Genomic DNA, 20,444 nt, shown 5'->3' with positions numbered 1-20,444 from the left:
ACCTTTATCTACACTTAGCTTGCTCTCTTCTCTTGGTGGCAGAGGGGACTCTCTTCCCATCCAGCGTCAATGATTCCAACCTGTCTTTGGATGCTCTCGGTCCATCAACCATCCCAACCAAAGTAACTGTGCAAGGGCAGGAACTATATCCATTTTCCAGACACAGAAGCTGAGGTTAAAAGGTTGAGACACTTACCTGGGCATGAAACTAGGGCTACATGGCTATAGAGTGACCGTGCCCCCTTTTGTCAAGTATGGAGCCAGTTTACTGTCCTGGCACCTTGGCTGATTAGGGCTTTCCTTTCACTCTCCAGTGTCCCACTTTAGGCAGTACGTTCTTTGGTCACCCACATTGCTAACGAGTGGCAGAGACAGAATTGGCATTCTGATCTGTGTGACTGACTCCAAAATGAGGGCTTTCTATAATCCAAGGCTACCTCTTAAAATTTCAAAATTATAAAGTTTAGAAGGAATATTTGTTCTCAGTCATTATTCATTCGGCCAGCATTTATTGAGCACCCGCTATGTGACACTGTGCTAGAAGATGTGGCTAAAAACTGAAGAGGGCACAATTCAAGTCTTTAGAAGCTCATGTTTTAGTGAGAACAGACCACCTTATATCAGGGCAGGCTACATTATTTACAGGGCCCAGTGCAAAATGGAAAAAGCAAGGCCCTTTGTTTGAAAATTAAGTATTTCAAGACAGCGACAACAGGACATTAAATCAAGTATGGTTCAGTTTAACCAAGGAGGGGATGGTCAAATTATTATAGAAATACATAGAAGTTGCCTAGGATCAAGATTGATCTTAAGATGGCTTCCTACAAGAGATGAAAACTAGACTGACCCTAGAGAATGAGGATCTCTCTCCTACATGGACCTTGTCTATTTTTTAGACCACAGGGTATTGAGGACAATCACTTAGTTATTCTGACTTAAACATCAATCACCAAGAGTTTTCTGCCACAGTATATCTTAATTGCCTATCTCTGGAGCTGTGACACATATCATGAGGAACATGGAGATGTGCTGCCCAGATCTCCCTTTAGAGATCTGTTCCCCAGCTGCTGGAAGTGCTGCTAGTGGGCAACCTTCAGCCACTAGCCCTTCAGGGGGAATCTATATGCAATGACCAAGCAAGGTGGAGGTATAAAGTCCTGGTCACTGGCCCATGGCAGGACAACCCTGATGAGACATCTTAGTCCCAGAGTCCCCAGTGGGGTCAGCCATGGTAGTCTGGCCAGCATTCCAGCTTGATTTTTCCCTCTGCCCTATCCCTCTTGATTCCACAGGTGTTGATCCCAAGGGCACCCACAAAAAAAATCCCAAATACTAAACTCCATGTCAGAGTCTATATCCTAGAGAACCAAACTGCAACATGTATTTAAAAGACTCCAGAACTTGGGGAGGATTTTTATTTGAAAATTATTTATTATACACGTACTTATTTCTAAATCCAGAATGAAATATAAAATGGTGGAAACAAGGACTTTGTGTGTGAATGTGGTTACCCTTTGGTTTACAATCCACAATTTGATAAGGATCAACTGCCTATTAAAATGCATATACCACATTTTGTGGAAATTAATCCATGTATTGCACTTCTTGAGGAAAACTATAACTATTTTGCAATCTCTACTTGTGGAATAATGTAGTCCATAACTCTTTTATGGAACAGAATGTAATTTCCTTTTTTTGACACAATTTTCAGTAAATGAACTTTGAGAATTAGGTCATTTGGTGACTAAACTGGGTTGACCATAAACATGGCTTCTAGATTTTTTTGGGGGGGGGTGGAGGGGTTTAATTTGAACTTTCTTAGTTTTCTTCATTCCAAGTGAAAGATTTCTTTCCCTTTAGTCAAATATAAGTTCGTCCATTCCTGGAATTACGTTAGAGGAATTACTAGGAAGTTTTTTCTTGAGATGTGGTATCCAGGCATCATGCAGTTTTCTAGGTAAAAATGTAAACTGAAAACAGTCCAAAACAGAATTGGTTGTGGAAAGTGACTTACATATTCAGGTGTTAAATCTAACACTTCAGGGAATAAGATTCTGAACATCATTAAACTTTTCCCAATTAGACATGAAAATAAATACTCAGGTTTGAGGAGATGGGCTTCTAACATCTCCAGTCAAATCCTCTGAAAGAAAACCACCGATTTTCACTGGCTTACATAGGGACTAATTAATCAGCTGATAAATTAACAACTCACCAAATCATCACAATACTTGAGTCTAACTCACTGCTTCACTGAATTGACTTAAATTGTTTTTTCACAAGATACCAACCATTTATGGCGTCATTAAAAGTACTTAGCATTAGATTGATTTTTGTTTGTATCCTTCCTATTAGTGGAGATTAAAAAATGAAGAGGGCAGGAGGAAACCTTTGGAGGTGACGGCTAAGTTTATGGCATGGATTCTGAGGTTGGTTTCACTACTGTATACTTACCACCAAAACTCATCAAGTTGTATATATTACAGAAGTACAGCTTTTTGTAAATCAATCAAAGTGATTTAAAAAAAACCCAGAAGCCAGAAAAATGTTACAGTTCTCTTTTAATTTCTGCTGCAATTGAAGAGAGTAAGTGGGGTTTATTAATTGGTTAGAGAAAAAATAGACCTTGACTACTCATGCCCCAAGAGTTTCAAATGAGGCCATCTGCTATGGGCCACCAGACAACCCTTGAACAGCCTTACATTTTAAGACCTCAGCAGAGATAACTACCCAGATGCAGATTATTCAGTTTTAGACGACTGAGCCACTGAACTTGAATGAGATTCTAAAAGAAAGACAAGGCTGAGAACTTTTTAGGTAACAATTGTGAAGTACGACATACAGCAGAAAAGTGCAGAAAATACATGAAGAGCCCAATGAATACCGATCTAACCATCAGGCAGCCAAAAACCCCCATGATTTAAGCATCCTAGCAGTTGCCCTTTTTTTTCTTCCAATTACCACCACCTTCCACCTCCCCAAAGTGAAGCCCTGTTCTGACTTTGAACACTGTTGTTCAGTTGTTGGAACTTTGTATAAATGGAATCATAAATATCCTTTTGGGTCGGGCTTCTTCAGTCTCTGAGATTCACCTGCGTTGTCGAGGTAGTTGAATCGCTTTCATTGCTGTAGAGTATTCCATGGCATCATAGTTCATTTACCAGCTGTCGCTGCTGAGCATCTGGATTATTTCCGGTTTGGGGCTATCCAGAATTATGTTTCTAGGAACATCCTTAAACACATCTCTTGGAGCACATGTGTACAGCCTTGGAGTAGAATCAACAGATCACAGGGTGCGCAGCTGGAGTAAATGCTGTTAGACTGTTTTCCAAAGCCGTTTTGTCAATATACACACAGCAGGGCATGCGAGTTCCCACTGCTCCACTGGTGCTTGATTGGTCTTCTCAATCTTTTTAATTTTAGCCATTCCATTGGGTGTCTGGTGGTATCTCATGGTGGTTTTAATTTGCATTTCCCTGGTTACCAACAAGAGTGAGCACTTTTCCAGTTATTGGCCATTTGGATATTCTCTTTTGTGAAGTGCCTATTCAAGTCTCTTGTTCATTTCTCTAATTGGGCTTTCTGTGTTTTTCCTGATGAGTTTTAGGAGTTATGTTCTAGCTAAGTTCTCAGACTTCTGTCTGCCTCAGAATCACATTTAGAGTTTTTAAGACACAGACTACTGGTCCCCACTAGAGTTTCTGATTCAGTAGATCTGGGGTGAGATACAAGAATCTGCACTTCTAACAAGTTCTTAGGTGATGCTGACGGTCCAGGGACCACGCTTTGAGAACCATTATTCCATAGTGTTTTAAATGTAGCAGCAACAGATGTTTCTTGCTAGTTTAGGGCAAAGTTACCTTTCAAAAAACAAAAACTTCAACAATTTAATACTTGTTCAAGTCTAGGGCATAAGCTAATATTCTTCCTTCATGGAAGGGGTGCAACTGGACTTGCTTCAATGGCAACTGTTTCAATCCGTCTGAAACCTACCTATTTGCTTATAATATTTGGTACACCTAATTAGCTAAGAGAACCTTTGAGAATGGAAGATATTTTTTGATCTCAGAAAGACTCACTGGCTTTCAACAGCAGAGACATGAGTCAGTTATCCCTCTAAGAACAAAAATACAGATCTCTGAATGGAGATGAAAACTGTCATTTATTTCAATTGAATTTCGTTTCATTAAAAAATTCTATGATGACGTTAAAACAGAAATAAAATAGAAACATATTTAACTGCTTTTAACCTATAAAGACCAAATAAACACAGACATATTTCATATATTTCCACTGTTTTAACACACCGCATTATTATCACTGTTGTCATGTCAGTTTCCTGAAATACTCACCATGACTATTAAACAATTTACTGGACTAAACATTAACTATATTATTCCTAAATACAAAGAGTCAAACAGCAACTGCACTCAATGTATTTTGGTAATTTGCTGTGGGTGTGCTTTTTAAGGCTTGATTCTAGAAAACATCTGTTTCTCTCTGTTGAAGAGTCCCCAAACCCGCTATATGAAGGCACATATGTTAACATATGCAATTTGAGGGTGGTTACACCTTATTCTGAGAGGTCTTGAGAGTCTACTTAAAATCGTGACAGTAAAACCTTTAGTAACTTGAGCTCAACATACCATAGACACCACCATCGAGAAAAACTGAAGACCCAGAGTTCAAATACAGTACACAGCAGGCCATAGGAAGTACTGTGGTTTGTTGAATCACTAAGCAGAAAGACCTGAAACAAACTGCTCTTAGTGGTCCAAAGTAAACTGACCGGGGCAGGCTCATGAAAGTGGACCTTCTGGGTGCATCCTGAGAACAGACAACATAATTACAGTCAATGTTTCCAACAATTTTCAGTTCTCACCACCAAGTCAGGAGAGCCTATGCATGCAATTGGGAAAGGGTTTCAATAAAGGCTAAACCAAAAGGCTTATAGTCAACAGAGGGTTAACTGTCAGTAAACCAGAAATCCAAATAAGACTACTACTTCCTATTTAGGAATTCCAGTTAGTGGTTTGGGCTTTTTTGAAAATATCGCCATGCTGAGTCTAAAACTGCAATGGTTACCATGTCAGAGTCGTGCAGTCTATACGTCAATCAACGACCACACTTGAGTCCTTCAATATCAAATCACCTATAAGGGCTCCTATTTTGAGAACGTATTATTTTCTCTTCATTCTCTTTTAGAACATGCAATTAAATATTGTCCTTCTGTATTTTAACCATACTATCTTTTTTGGGGGCTGGGGGACAGACCCTTCCTACTATAATGTCACAAACTAAAGTGTGTGTGTGTGTATATATATATATATTTTTCCCCCCTATTAGTTTTATCTGTACTATTTTAACCAGAGGTCTTTAGGGAAAATAACGGATCCTAGTTATGTTAAGGAAAGTGGTGAGACAAAATGGCAATGTCACACAGTCTTCAAGTAAACAGAATTCCTGATAAAACTGGAAAGTAATATGTAATCTTGAGGGCAGTAAAAAAAAAAATCTGTGACAATTTGTCTTACACCTTATAAAATGGGCTTTGGGTCTGGGGTCTCTTAAGGCACAAAACCTGGTAGACAGTTTTTATGGGTGGCCTGCACCTCTGATTTGGATAAGGAAAAAAAATACTATCACATATAAATAAAAACAATACAACATTTTGTTAGAGTTTGAAATGATTGGGTGAAGTTGGAGGAAAAATTCAAATAAACTAACATCTCTGTGTAAATATGTTTCGCTAGTGTGAAAAAAGTACAATATAGTTTATACAGTGCAAAAACCATTGAAAAAATGCCTTCAGATTAGACGACAATGCGGCAGAATCACAGTGCTGTCTCAAAAATAGTTAAGGCTGAGGGCTGTCCATTGGACACGTTCATAACCACATGGCCATTGTGAGTAATAGCAGGATAATTCCTTTTGAAGTACACCTGTAAAAAAAAAAAGCATACAAAGAACATGTTTAAAAGTTCTAAAGTCCTCCTCCCTGAGGTAATGCATTTCTATGTCTGTTTCTTCATGTGAAGCAAATCCTATATCACTAGTAGAGGCACAATTTAAAAAACAAGAATGGGGGTCAGCCCAGTGGCGTAGTGGTCAAGTTCGTGTGCTCAGCTTTGGCAGCCCGTGGTTCACAGGTTCGAATCCTGAGCGTGGACCTACACACCATTCATCAAGCCATGCTACGATGGTGTCCTATATACAAAATAGAGGAAGACTGGCACGGATGTTAGTTCAGGGCCAATCTTCTTCAAGCAAAAAGAGGAAGACTGGCAGAAGATGTTAGGTCAGGGCCAATCTTCCTCCCCAAAAAACCCCAAAAAACAAGGAGGCATTTATTCTCTGGAGGAAGTAGCCCTATTACAACCCTCAACAGGGGTGGCTTTCACGCCAAACAACCTATAGATCCACTTCAGTTCTGACCATTCTGATTCACAGATGTTTTATCACTATATTAAAGTGATAAGCAAAATCATTTTACTGACTCAAAACCTGGAGAGAAATTAAAAATAGGACGACAAAGAGACTGGGAAATCTAGTGTCTGCACAAGGGTTTCTCATTTTCACACATAAAATGAGCACAATAGATTTGGATGTTAATATCAGGTTGTAATCCTTATATTTTATAAACTCTGATTGACAAGCATTGAAATGCTGGCGTACATGTATGAAATGTCCCGGCGTTTAATTTGTGCCGCAAAGCAGTTATAGGGCCTATAGAAATGTGATCTGGGGATAGTGGGCCATAATAATGAAAAGAGAAGCAAAAGCTTTAACAATGACTCAACCAAGCAACTTCTCTAAAATGTAAGACGATACCAAATAATAGGACAGATCTTTGCCAAGCCTTTGAGTTCCTGAATTCTACCAATTTCTAGCTGAACTAGAAGAGATACAGGTTTTCTGATAAACGTATAATCAGAACATAAAGGAAATGAAATGCTGTCAAGTTTCTCTGTTCCACAATCATCAGTTTTTAGTAGCTGTATCGTATCTCAGTTCCTTGACAGATGCGCATAACAAAATGAAATAATGTCAAGACTTGTGAGCTCTTATCTCAAAATGTGTTTGGGTGAAAAAGGACTTCAAATGTAATTTTTTTTTTTTTCAAAAGAAGAATGTGAAAGTTTTGTTTGAGTCTTTAAAACAGAAAATGTACCATCTATCTGAGGCTGGCACGTGTCATGAGCTGAGTCTCTTAGATTCTGGATCTATTTTATAAAACCTGGCTTCAAATATATTTGTGGGTGCTGTCAACAAAGTTACCATGGGAGATAATGGACTTCACATACAAAAAAGAAAAGTGTGGGGACACCTACCTTTATATTAAGTACACTTTCTTTTTCTCTTGTTGCTTGCATACTTGCCACTCCAAAAACATCATTACATATGAAAGACTATATACTAAAAAGTCACTTAAGGAGAAAAAGTAATTCTCCAATAATGCTTGGACCCCACTGGGAAAAATCTGAGGGCATTTATAACAAAAATATTTAAAAATAAGGCCTTTTTGGGGGGGCTAATTTCATATCATCTCCACCCCCTTGCCTTTTTTCTTTTGCTGAGGAAGATTTGCACAGAGCTAACATCTATTACCAATCTTCCCCTTTGTACTTGAGGAAGGTTGGCCCTGAGCTAACATCTGTGCCAATCTTCCTCTATTTTCTATGGGGGTCGCTACAGTGACCAGCGGTGTAGGTCCGCCCTGGGGAAGGTAACGTGGGCTGCCAAAGCAGAGTGTGTCGAACTTAACCACCGGGCTGGCCCCCTCACCTATTTTTTTATGCTAGCCATATTTGATGTAGTTGCATATTTATGTACTCCAAAAAAGCTATTTCTTGGTGAAACTAAAAACAGCCAAAAGAACCAATGGAAATACATTTCATTTTCTACTGCTTAACAGTCCTCCCCAAATAAGCTAGTTCCTTTCCCCATAACCCTTTCAATGTATTTTTTTTTATATAAAGAAAATGTTATTGTTAGCAGCTTTTAACCAAAATGGTCTTAGCTTCATGCTCTGAAATACTTGAAAGTGAATACTGAAAACGAGCTTCCTGACGTATAAAATCCTTGACCTTCCTTCTTCCCATCTGTTGCCCTGTTTTATAGCACACTCCAGCTAACAGCAGAAGTGAGAAGGCATCTTTTTCACAGCGCAGGCTAGGAAGGTGGTGGAGCTGGCTCAACAGTCGTCAGCAGAGTCCTCGGCTAAGCCTGGGTCCGAGAGGTCCAGTCTCAGCTCTCTTTCCTAGGACTCACTGCTGATCCTGGAAAAATCGCTTAACCTCTCTCCATCCCAGCTGCCTCATCTGTGAAATGAGACAATGACTTACCTCATAGGAGCTAATTAATGGCTACACACTGCAGGCTGAAAACACGCCGAGCTAAGTGTGGGGTGTGATTATGAATGCTGCTCAGAGAAGTGGCCCCTTAGCCCACGGAAAGCAGCAGCATTATCTGGCTTGAATAATGAAAACAAAATGTCTAGGAGGCCCTTTTGTGGATCTTTTGATTTTATCTTTACAGAAGCCCAGAGTCATAGTGGAGACACCTTTAATTCAGTGACTATGGTAACCTGGGAGGCAGAAAGATAGTTAAAAAATTACGGAAGTTGGAGTACTGACACTCACTAATTGGTGACTTTAAGAAGTCACTTGGGCTCTTCTGCCTCAGTTTCTCCATTTGTTAAAAAAGGGATAATAATGGCAGCTCAGTATGGCTGTCAAGATTGAAGCAGACAATACCATAAAAGTTCAAGTTCAGAGCAAGCAGAATATAACACCCGTGGGTGTTGGTTTTCTTGACCCTCTTCCCTTCCTTCTCTTGGGTTTGGTTCACTCCAGTTCCTCTAATGTAGAATGAAACTAAGTTTAGTATTTAAACTCTAGCTTGTCAATAAAGTCATCATCATGGAACTAGATCTTACTAAAAGCAACAGAGCAATAAAAGCTCCCTTGCGTGGTTAAAGGCCAGCAAGAGAGCTTTGATATACATTGTAGTCATAAGGCATCATTCAATATATTCAATTCTGGCTCAAGACTCTGTCAGTTCCTTCTCACTGAACTGTATGGCCCTAGGTCAATCCCAGTAACTCACAAACTCTTCACCTTTCAAGCTTTGCTGTACATGCTGGCAGGTGCATTATGAAAGTTACAGAGTACTGGAGAGTTAGAGAGGACTTCCGCTTTTAAGTTAATGGAATAATGAATTTTCTCTCCCTTTATCCTCTCAGAAATCACCCTCAACAGTAAGAAGATTGGGAGGTAAAAAATAAGCCCAATCTTTGATGAAATTCCAAAAGGAAAAATACCCAGATGAGCTGCCATATGTAAGTGGATCCAATGAGGCTGTGGCGAGACACAGAGAGGCTACCTATGGGAGGAGATCTCAGCAATCGTGGAAGAGGCATAGTTCTCCAACTAACTGGTGAATTCTAAGGCATGTCAATGAGGAATCAGAGAATCCCCATCTTTGCCTGAAGCACATACATTGGTGAGGTCCTAGGAGAAGTGAGATTCTGAAATGCAAGTAGCATTGTGACCATCCATCTCTACAGGTTAGGGAGGAATACAGGCTAAATGAACACGCATTCTCAATTTCTCTCTCTCGCATACACACACACATTCTCTCTCCGGATCATAAGGAGCTTCTACGTCAAGCAGAGAGAATTCCCTTTAGCCTGAAATGACGCCCCAGGTACAACTATCCTGTAAATATATGGTCTAGGAAAAACTCACTTAATTCAAAAGTGAGTAGTAGAAATAATAATAAAGAAGTAGTACAGGATGTGTAAAATACACAAAGTGAGGAAAAGGAACAAAATAAGCACATGAGGGATGAAAAAATACTAAACAGATGAAAACTGCAAAAAAATATAATGTAATACATTCAAAGAAAATGTAGATCAACCTGTGGACAACAGAGATCCTGAAGTATAGGAAAATATGGCACAGCAACAGAAGAAGATGAAACATGAGTTGACAGAGGCCAAAAGTGAAGTGGAAGAGAAAAATGAAAACATCAAAGAAATGAGAGTCCTACTGAAGGCAGTACAGAGAAGATTAGCCACTGTTGAAAAAACAGGATGAGACATGGAGGACAGGATTAAGAAAGCAAGCAGAATAATTGAAAATTAGTCAAGAATTAAAAAGGATTAAGAAGAAAATAGCTTTATAAAGTAGTCAAAGGACATATAACACATATAAAATAGATACCCGTAAAGAGGCAAATCTAATCAAATAAAAAAAATTCAAAGATATAATTCAAGTAAAGTTCCAGAAACAAAAGACGACTTGAATCCAGAGACCAAAAGAGTACGTGATATCCTAGGAAAAACTAATGACCTTCAAAATAAAGAATACTTTGGGCATCTGGGAAAGAAGATCAAGTTATGTCTAACTTGGCCTTAGGCTTCTCCATATGAATAAACAATGCTAGAAGCCCTCGGAACAAAGACTACAACATACTAAGCCAAAGAAAATGTGACCCAAGAATTTTATCCAGCAAATTTAGAGATGCAGCAAATATTTCAAATGTGCAATAAGTCAGGGATTCTAGTTCCAATGAACCCTCCTTTAAGACAGCACCGAGCATTGTTTTTAAACCCCCCCTTTTTTTTTTTTACTATCACCCACAATAATAAATCCATTTCACTTTACATTGAGACTCAGTACAGATTCATTGTCTATATTTATCTATACTGAAAGGAATTTCATGAAATACTTACTATTACTACAAAAGATGCATTGTTATTTTTTCCATTCCATTCTTTTCTATTTAATTTCTTAAACATGCTGGTTATGACTGACTAATCAGATTTTGCAGGCCCACTAATGGATCACAATCTGAAGTTTGAAAAACACTATACTAGAGGACAAACTTTGGCCAATTAAGAGATGAAGAAAGTGTCATTTAAAAGAAGTAAGCCAAAGAATAGAGGCTTAAGTATTGTAAAAATTTTAAAAAAACCATTTAAACAACTAAATTTGGTGGTAGAACAGAGAGAGGGAAGATATATTGTCATTGTTTATAACGGGAGTCAATAAAAAAGAAATAGAGTATTCCTAGATGAGAGGAACATACGTAAAACAATGAGCCAAGAAACAAAAATTAGAGACTACCAATTAAAAGATTAAAAAAGAAGAACACTAAAAATTGAAAGCATAACATGACAGAGCTAAGATAAAACATACTTATAACCTCAATAAATATAAATGGAGTCAAGTCATTTGTTAAAAAAAAAAAAAAAGGCTAAGATTAAATCTCAGAGCTAAACCTAACTACATGCCATTTACAGGAGACCCATGTACAACCTGAAATTAAAAATAATCAAAGACACACCAGGTAAAGGAAAACAAAGTAGAAGCAGGGGACTCCGTCTTAGTTTTGAACCAGCCTGTATCCAGGATCAAAAGCATTAAATGAATCAAAGAAAGGCACTTTAAAATAGTAGGAAATAGAATTCATAGAGAAAACCCAAGTCATAAACATCTACGGACTGAAAAATCATAGCATCAAAACTACCAAAACAAACATTACAGGAACTACAAAGTGAAACCTGTTAGAATATGAGACTAATTCACCTTTCTAAGTCCAAGTCATATCACATGGACCAAAACAGATATAGACAGGGAAGACTGAAATAATGTAATTAACAGAGTAGATCTAATTAAAAGTTATTAAACTCCACACCTTAAACAGACAACAGTCTATCTTTTTAAATGCCCAAGGAATATTCACAAAAACTACTGAGGTACTAGGACACACACAAAAAATAATAAATACTATGTATGTGTGGAAACAGTACAGACCATACTTTTTGATCGCAAGGCAATGAAAGTCAACACTGATGAGTAAAATAGAAAACAAACAAAAAATTTAAAGACCTCCTTCTCAAATAATTTTTGGGCCAAAGAGAAAATCAAAACCAAAATTGCAGAATTTATATATAGAAACTTAACTATGACAAAAGCACTACACACCAGAACCTATGCGATATAGCTAGAACAGTATTCAGAGGAAAGTTCACAGCCTTAAAATATCATACTAACAAAGAATGAAAACAAATGCATTCAAGAAGCAACAACAAAATTAACCAATGGAAGGAATAAAGATAAAAGCAGAAATTGACAAACTGTAAAACAGAATACAAAAGCTAGTAAGTAAACCTGAGAGCTCATTCTTTGGGGAGAAAAAAGAAAAAAGGTGACTTAATTAGAAGGAAAAAATGGGTAGCAGGGAGAGGAGAAAGCATAAATACTATGTAGCCATTCAAAAGAATGGGATAACCACATGAATTGATACAATATTAAATGAAAAAAGTAAGGAACAGCTAATATTGAGCTTAAAAAAACAGAAAGGCCATAGATGCATATGTTCATATTGATGCACAGAAGACATCAGCAGAACAGCTGAAAATGGTGCTGGGCTCCATCCTGGAGGAGGAGCTGTGTCATGAGAGGAGTAGAAGAATGATTTACATTTTATTTATAAATTTTTAAAAATTATTTTAAAAAACTGTAAACTTTTTGAATTTTGTAGCATTAGCAAGAGTCACCTATTAAAAAACTGATTGTTAAACTTTAATTATCTAGAGTCTCTAAACTACTTAGAAGAACTTTGGATACTTCTTTTGTTACTACTGGAAATTAAGGGTTCAATCTATAGCCTTTAAAAAAATGATCCAACTTTTATTATCGACAGGTAGGATTCTTCTATATTGGTAAAATGCTCTACATTCTTCAAAACCCTTGAACACACACTGTCTCATCCGACCTTTGTAATAACGGTGTGAAGAAGCCGGGCAGTCCTGGAAATCCTCATTACAGATGACGACCCTGGGGCTCAGAGACCTTGGGTGACATAAAAGGCCATGTGGCTGCTAAGTGCCTCTTCCACTTATTCAAATTGGTCCATGTTCCTCAAACCTAGGATATTAGGATTCTGTAACTTTGGGGTTGTATTGGGTGATTTCATGAACAGAAAAAATGGCACCTCTGTTACACATTGGGAACAAAGGAACTTCAAAAAGCCTCACTTAGGTCTGCTTCATCTTAAGAAAGGATGAAGGATAGGCATTTGTTCCTTCTAATAGGCTGAACTGTATGCCCCCCAAATTTATATGTTGAAGTCCTAACCCCCCAGGACCTCAGAATGTAACTGTATTTGGACATAAGGTCAATTAATTAAAATGAAGTCATATACGTGGGCCCTAATCTGACTGGTGTCCTTATAAGAGGAGATTAGGATACAGACAACACAGAGAGAAGACAGCCATCTACAAGCCAAGGAGAGAGGCGTCAGAAGAAACCAAGCCTGCTGACACTTGCTCTCACAATTCCAGCCTCCAGAACTGTGAGGAAAAACTTCTGTTTAAGCCCCGTATTCTGTGGTACTTTGTTATGGCAGCCCTAGTAGACTAAGGCGCCCTTCAGCTTTATGTATCCAAAAAGTACCTTCTCTACTATCTCACGGATCATCTATAAGGGTCAATCAGAGAGTGATTCAGCTGGCTGCACCAGCATTTTCAGAAAAGCAACTGCGTGGTCAAGAAAATGTGACTTGGAGGTACCTTTGCCCAGATGTTGAGTTTCCTTTTTAAACAAATGAACTCTAATCTGTTAGAGTGAAAAGCCTGTTGACTTAGGCTAATCCTCCTGTGTTACAGCTCTGAATGATGCATTGACATTTGATGCTTGCACATTTAAAAGCTGACAACCTGACAGCTTGTTCTCCTAAGAGGACCAAGCATCTGCAGAAATAATGTCAAGATATTCAACTAGGATAAGAATCAAGATACGTATTTCCTCATGTCTCTCCATGGAGATGACCCAAGCCAGTGGTAGGACGGAAACCCAGGAGTGATGTACTGCCACCGTGTGAACTTGGGTGACTGGCCCCACCTTGGATATCACACGAACGAAGGAGCAGCGTTTTCAAACTTGACATGGAATGCAGTACTTAGGGTGGCACTCAACCTTGCCCAGCAATTCACCCTCTGCCCTCCATGGACCAGCTCTGTGACGTTAGGTGAGCCCTTGACCCGCTCTCTTCATCCCTGAAGTGGGATAAGGATTATCCCCCACTTAACTGCCATGAGGATTAAGTGAAATCATATACGCTAGAACTGCATACACTATGTAAAATAAATTATAAAGAACTACACGAATGTAACTTACCATCAATATTGTTAAATTAGGTGCAAGATTATTGGACCAGGAATCACAAGATTTCTAATTCTATGAGCTACGTACTTTCTGTATGAATATTACACTTGAATTAAAACATTTACTGAAAGAACAGATTTTAAATTCGGTATGTGCTGCAAACGAGTGTAACACTAGTTATGTAGAGAGAGGGCGACCTTCTTTCTAAGGGGCCTTAGTTTCCTCATCTGCAAAATGAGGGTGCTGAACTCTATTATCTTATGTTATCTGGACCAATCTAAAATTCTGTGATCCATTTCTCATTACTCAACGTCTTGATAATATAAGATGATCACACATTCTTAAAATGGGAGACTTTGGCATGTGGGTGAGGACACATCTCTTTGAAGTGAAATGCCTGAGGTCAAAGAACAAAAGAGTTTGCAAGATTCCTGGCTGTTGTGTGACTAGATAATACAGGGAATCCCAGATGACTGATCAGGTCTTACGAGGGAAGCTTCGACTGGGAGACACTCCAGTAGATGAAAGCACACCGTGAATTTCAGGCATTAAAAAAACACAGGGCTCTAAGTGTAGCCTCTTACATTCATACAGAGTGTAAGTACTTAGGAAAAGTTCAGAACGCAGACTTTATCGTCCCTAAACCTAGGTTTGAGCTCTGACTCTGCCAATTATTCAGAGCTATGTGACCTCGGGCAATTTCCTCTCCCTTTCCAAGTCTCGGCCTGTCAGATAGGTCTAACAGTGAGAGAACCTTTATCACAGCGCAGTGCATGGCACGGAACTGTCAGAACCTCCTCTTCCCTCATCTTCGCAGTTGCTCAACACACAAACCGAATATCTCTGCTCTTCTCGGTTCTTGGGTTTACACTGCCAGTGTCTAGGGAGCATGTCTAACACATTTGTTAGTACCCAGCGTAGCACTGTGCACACACAAACACACATTTACTGAACAGTTTTTAGGATGGAAGCAGGATTCAAAGAAATAAGGTATGAACAGTGAAAGGTACAGCTCTTCTTTTCTAAGGAGGAGTGAGGAGAAACAGTGACAGAAGGGAATTTAGGCTGTACTCTAGATAAATCTTTCATATACCGGGATAATGTTTTTCTTATTCTGTTGTTTTTAATAGATATTTTAAATATTACACAAGCAATTTTAGTCTACTTACAGTGAAAATCTGGGAAACGCAGAAAAGTATGAAGAAGGAAAAATGCACCCATAATTCTGACACCCAGAGATGAACAGTTCTGATGGGGAGCCTCACCACAGACAGCTGGACGTCTCATTCTACCCCAAGCCATGTGTCTCAAGTGCCAAGAACATCACTTTCCTTCCTTTCTGCTATCCTTCCATCAATTCAACTGCCACTCTTTCCAGAAGGAATTATAGGTGGCTGCGTGACACTAGCTTAGCCCTCAAACCAAACCTCAGATATCACATCTGTAGAATGAAATGCTACGACATCATGGTTGTTGGAAAGAAACCATGTAAACTGAAGGTTAGTCATTAAGCATATACAGCGCTTAGGACTGCCCCACACATCATGTCTGTGAAAATGCGTTGTAACTCTTCCAGCACCATTCAGACTATAGCATTAAGGTATTATAAATTCTGGATTTCTCCTGATAACAATTTCATCTTCTAGAAGGTAGAGGAAGCATAAGAGGAACAAATGGCCCTAATTCTAAACAATGAAGAAGGAGGGAGAAACCTGGGAGAAAGTGACAGTACCATGTAGGAGTTTTCTTTACAAATTATAAAATAGAAAACAAAAGCAATCTACACGTTTCCGTGGTAGATATTTCCAGACCCAATGAACAACATACCGCATTTTTTCCCTCAAACTCTCAAATTTTCTGCACGTGCCTTGACAGCATTTCCATCTCAAATGTGCTGAGCACCAATTAGAATGAAATGTAATGGGTCTGCAAAACATGACTATTCTGTGCTACATGAGAATCCCATCCTAGAGTCCAAATGTGCGAAAAGGCCAATCTGAAATCTCTCTCCTCTCAGAGGTACCTGCTTGCACCCCACCCCCACCGCTTCTGCCAAGTCTCAGCAGACCTGACTTCAACGTGGGACGTGTTAAGACCCAGTCATGAAGCTTCATCTCCGGAGACTTATAATTGAAAAGGGCACAGAGTGCTCGTTACCGTACCCCTGGTGCCAGATTGCGAGGAGTGAACGGTGGAGACGAACTTTAATTACAACTCCTCGAGGCCCACTCACCTGTTTTGCTGTTTCAGTGAGGGCAGCAGCTTCTGCCTTGCCCAGTTGTTGCACCATCTTGTAAAATAGGCTATCTCTATTTTGCAGCAAAACATACGGCTCATCATATTCTTTCAGCCTTCCTGAATCCAAAACCTGTTAATCAGCAGAAAGAAACCCATTAGCACACAATGTTTCACAGCAACATATTATAAGTGAGACAATATTTCGGAAAGAGGCAGCTGAGGGAGAATAGAGAGAATCTATTTGGGTGGTAGGTCTGGCTGGTGTTTAAATGGTTTGATTACCCTGTTTTACTAGGCAGACAAAGGCCTAACCCGACCTTTTATTATTATAATGTTATAGGAAAGGAAGAAAATGAAAGTTTTAGACTCTGATTATGGGCACTCAGCAGTCCCGTGGCATTTTCTATCTGCCAAGGGCATTTTGGGTTGTTATCATTAGTTAGTGCTTTTAGCTCTCAGACTCTGAGCTTTGAGGGCTATTTATACGTACATTTAGAGTTGGGAAATTTCTTGGTTTAAGAAAATCAAACTCAATTTATCTAAAAAGTAGGGTGGTGGCATACAAACCAGAGGGCAGTGACCTGACAGCAAATTAATTGCCGAGCTGGTTTGACAGAATCTGAGCAATGCTGGGAAAAGAAGGAAATGCTTCTGGAATTTCTTTAGGGTCCCGGAACATGTCAGCTGGTAAGAGGGGACAAAACCCTTGTTGCTGAGGTTAAGGTGTTTCGTGCAGTTGGCTTTGGTTGTGGTTTATTATTCGGAGAGTGAAAGGCTGGCTAAAAGAGCTGCTACCTAAGCAGCTTTAGCATAATTGCTCTGCACAGAAGAAATCTCCAGAAATCCAATTTTCTTTTTGGATAAGAATAAAGAAGTAATTAAGAAATTGAGCTCCAAATTCCAGTGATCACAGCCCGCAAAGCACGCGGGGGCAGCCTGATCTGAATTGCCGAGGATCTGAGTATCTGTTTTCACAATTATCTTTCCCTGCTTCTTCTTTTCTCTTTCTTCAGCTGCCTGCCTTTCAGCCATTTTACTGCTCATTAATACGTCCACTGGAAATTGAAAGGGAGAAGAAGGGGCTCTTAACTCTGCATTGCTACTTATTAGGGGCTTTAGCTAATGGTTTTAGAGGGAAGAAAGCGTCTGAAACAATTGGCCCAAATGACATACCTAGGAAAACAGTTCTGATGTTAAGTGGTACTTAGTTCTTCATTTAGGCCATATTTAGAGTGAATTTATCTTAAGAGAATATGCTGAAACGCTAAGCAACACTCAGGTTGTTTTTTCACATCTAGGCAGGGCAGTTAATTCTGTCCCATGGTATCTAATCGGAAACATTTATTAAGTCTCATAAAGGGCATTTTCCTGTTAATCTTTTGTTTACTACTGTGAATCACTGCTCAGGGCAGCTTTCTCAAAAGAGTTCAAGAATAATTGAATCTGTCACATCCACATAATAATTAAAATGTCCTATAATTTGGCATGCCAATTTAGATGCCCTGAATGTGTAATTTTACTTAAGCACGGCATTACAGGCCATAACCACTCCTCCTGACGTGGAAGAAGAAGAAAAAATGCAATTTTAAAATACAGGTCTCTCTCATGCCAAAGACTAAGTAAATAAGTGAATCAAATTACTTCATACAATGAAGAACTTTATCTTCTGCAAAACCAACAAGTAAACTTTTAAAAATCACCACTTCAGAGTTGGTGGAAAATGAGTTCTCTGACTAAAAAGACTTTATATAATTTTTAATGAAAGCAAAGTATTACTAATATTTTGTCCTTGTCCAACTTTCTACTTTATTTATTAAAATTTTAGTGAATAGTAAATCTTTCCATTTTCTCTCATATTGTCTGAAAACACATGCCTGCCACTGAGATGAATAGTTCTCAGAACTGACCTGTATCTAAAAAGGCAGAACCAGAAAAAAAACCCAGAATACTCTCAAAAAGCAACAGGATTAACAATGTAAATGACAGAAAGATCATTTTGGCCAAATTTTTTGAGCCTTGTAACTCTTAGCAACCTAGTGGCTGTGCATTATCTTTTATAAGGGGAGTTTTCAATTTGGGGGGGGGAATGATAGAACTGTGGTAATTTGCTATAATGCCTGATAATTTATTAAAAGCTAAATTTTAACTTCTGTAAGATAATACTTTAAAAATGTAAAAATAAATATACCTCTTTAATGCTCTTTTGATATGCATTAAAACAAAATATAGTATTTTCAAATGAACTGCATTAGTATAGCCCCAAATAGATGAATTCACAAGGTTTGAGAGATGGGATGCCCTGGTATATAAATGCAGTGTAACAAAGAATATGGCTACTTTAAGATCAATACAATCATCCCATAACTAGCAGTCTTTTGAATTTGAAGAGGAAAATAAAAATCGTTGGGGGTTGAGCACTCACTGTGCCACATGCTTTACAGTCATCACTGTTAATTCTCAAGATAGAGTTGACAAACACAGTAAATAATTTCCATCCATCTACCCACCCACCCACCATCCACCCACCTACCCATTCATCTATCGATCCACCCATCCTTTCATTCCTCTATCATTTCTTCCATCCTCCCATCAATCCATCCATCCATCAAATATTAAGTGAGTACCTATTACCAAAGCACTGTTCTAGGAACCGGAGATTCAAAGATGAGCAAGGCACAGTCTGTCAAGAAGCTCACGGCCAGAGAGGAAGACAGAAGTGCAGTTAAATTAAATAACTTGACCAAGGCTGCAGAATCTGTAGATGGCAGAATTAGGATTTGAACCCAGGTCTGAACCTATATTCTTTCCTCTCCATGTGAGTTCCCAGAGAATTACACTGTTAGATTATTTATTATCAGAAGTGAAATAAGGGAGATGAGAATTTTAACATTCAATTTCCTAAGATACCTTCCCATATGGATAGTATATTAACTCTGTATAAGTTAAGAAAATATGCCTATAAACATTAACATTTCCTCTGTCCACTTTCCATTGCAACTTTACTATGTTCGGGGCTCAAATTATTTACTGTGTGGCTGGTATATACTCACAGAAAAAGAAAATCAATTTTATTAAACTATCAGGATTTAAAAGAGTAAGTAATACACGGCCAAAGCACATTTGGAGAAAATTTAAGTAAACTCTCATTAATTCCTGAATTTATTCGGCAAACATTTACTACATACTTAACTGCACTCATGTCATTATGCTAGATGCTGTGGAAGAGGCAAAGATATGTAAGCTACAACCTCTGCTTTTAGGGAGACTATATTGAAAAAAAAGAGAGGAGAAAATCCTCAAGTGTCTATAATGCAAGAAGAAAAGCAAACAAAAAAGAGGCTAACAGCAGAAAAAATGACATGTGGCCAGAGGTTCTGAGGACAAGCTTCCAGAAGGAGAGAGAGCAGTGAACTGAGCCTTGAAAAATGGATAGACTTGGACAGGCAGAAATGGTTGGGGGGGGGGGGGGGGGGGGGGGTGGACAGTGGTCATTCCAGACATAGGGAACAGCATGGGACAAGAAGGCTGGAGGCGAGCCTGTCAACTACTTATGGGAAGGTTATGTGGTTTCCCTTGTTCACTGCAGCATCTCCAGGCCTTGGTCTTGTACATGAGAAGAAACAGGCACACAATATATGCTGGTTGCAAGTTAAATACAAAGGAAAGTAAATTCAGGGCATGAGTGGGTAACTGCCCAGTGGTGTGGTTTGGCAAGACTGCAGGGTGAGATCAAGGGGGGAAAGAGTCTAGCCAGCACTGGGAAATGCTAAGGCAGCAGGATACAGGGGTTATAGGATTATGGATATACACTTGGGGGACTACATGCCTCAGGCTGATGGCTACGGGCAAGAAGGGAAGGAAAAGTGAGGAAGAGAGAGACCAGGGTTGAAGGTGGAGGCTTGAAACTCATTTACACCAAATATTGGAAAAGAAAAAGAAGAGAAGGCACAGTCAGAGAGGAGGGAGGGTTGGGAGGAGCAAGGGTACAGTGCAGGCTAAGGTCAGGAGATTCACCAACCGTGTTGGGAT

The 20,444-nt window shown here is 39.0% G+C and overlaps 1 protein-coding gene across 1 annotated transcript in view; it reads right to left on the bottom strand.

Annotated features, from left to right (window-relative positions):
• Positions 1–2,180: 2,180 nt before the first annotated feature.
• ABCC4 (ATP binding cassette subfamily C member 4) overlaps positions 2,181–20,444 on the bottom strand; it is a 244,228-nt gene continuing 225,964 nt past the window's right edge. The window contains exons 30-31 of the mRNA XM_046664840.1: positions 16,411–16,545; positions 2,181–5,942 (exon numbers count right to left, since the gene is read on the bottom strand). Coding sequence (XP_046520796.1) covers positions 5,835–5,942; positions 16,411–16,545 — 243 coding nt within the window. The 3' untranslated portion in view covers positions 2,181–5,834. The remainder of the gene's footprint in view (positions 5,943–16,410; positions 16,546–20,444) is intronic.

Source organism: Equus quagga, chromosome 6, assembly GCF_021613505.1.
Source record: "Equus quagga isolate Etosha38 chromosome 6, UCLA_HA_Equagga_1.0, whole genome shotgun sequence".
Taxonomy (NCBI): Eukaryota; Metazoa; Chordata; class Mammalia; order Perissodactyla; family Equidae; genus Equus; species Equus quagga.
The sequence above is the reverse complement of the archived record's forward strand: the minus strand, read 5'-3'. Positions and strand labels throughout refer to the sequence as shown.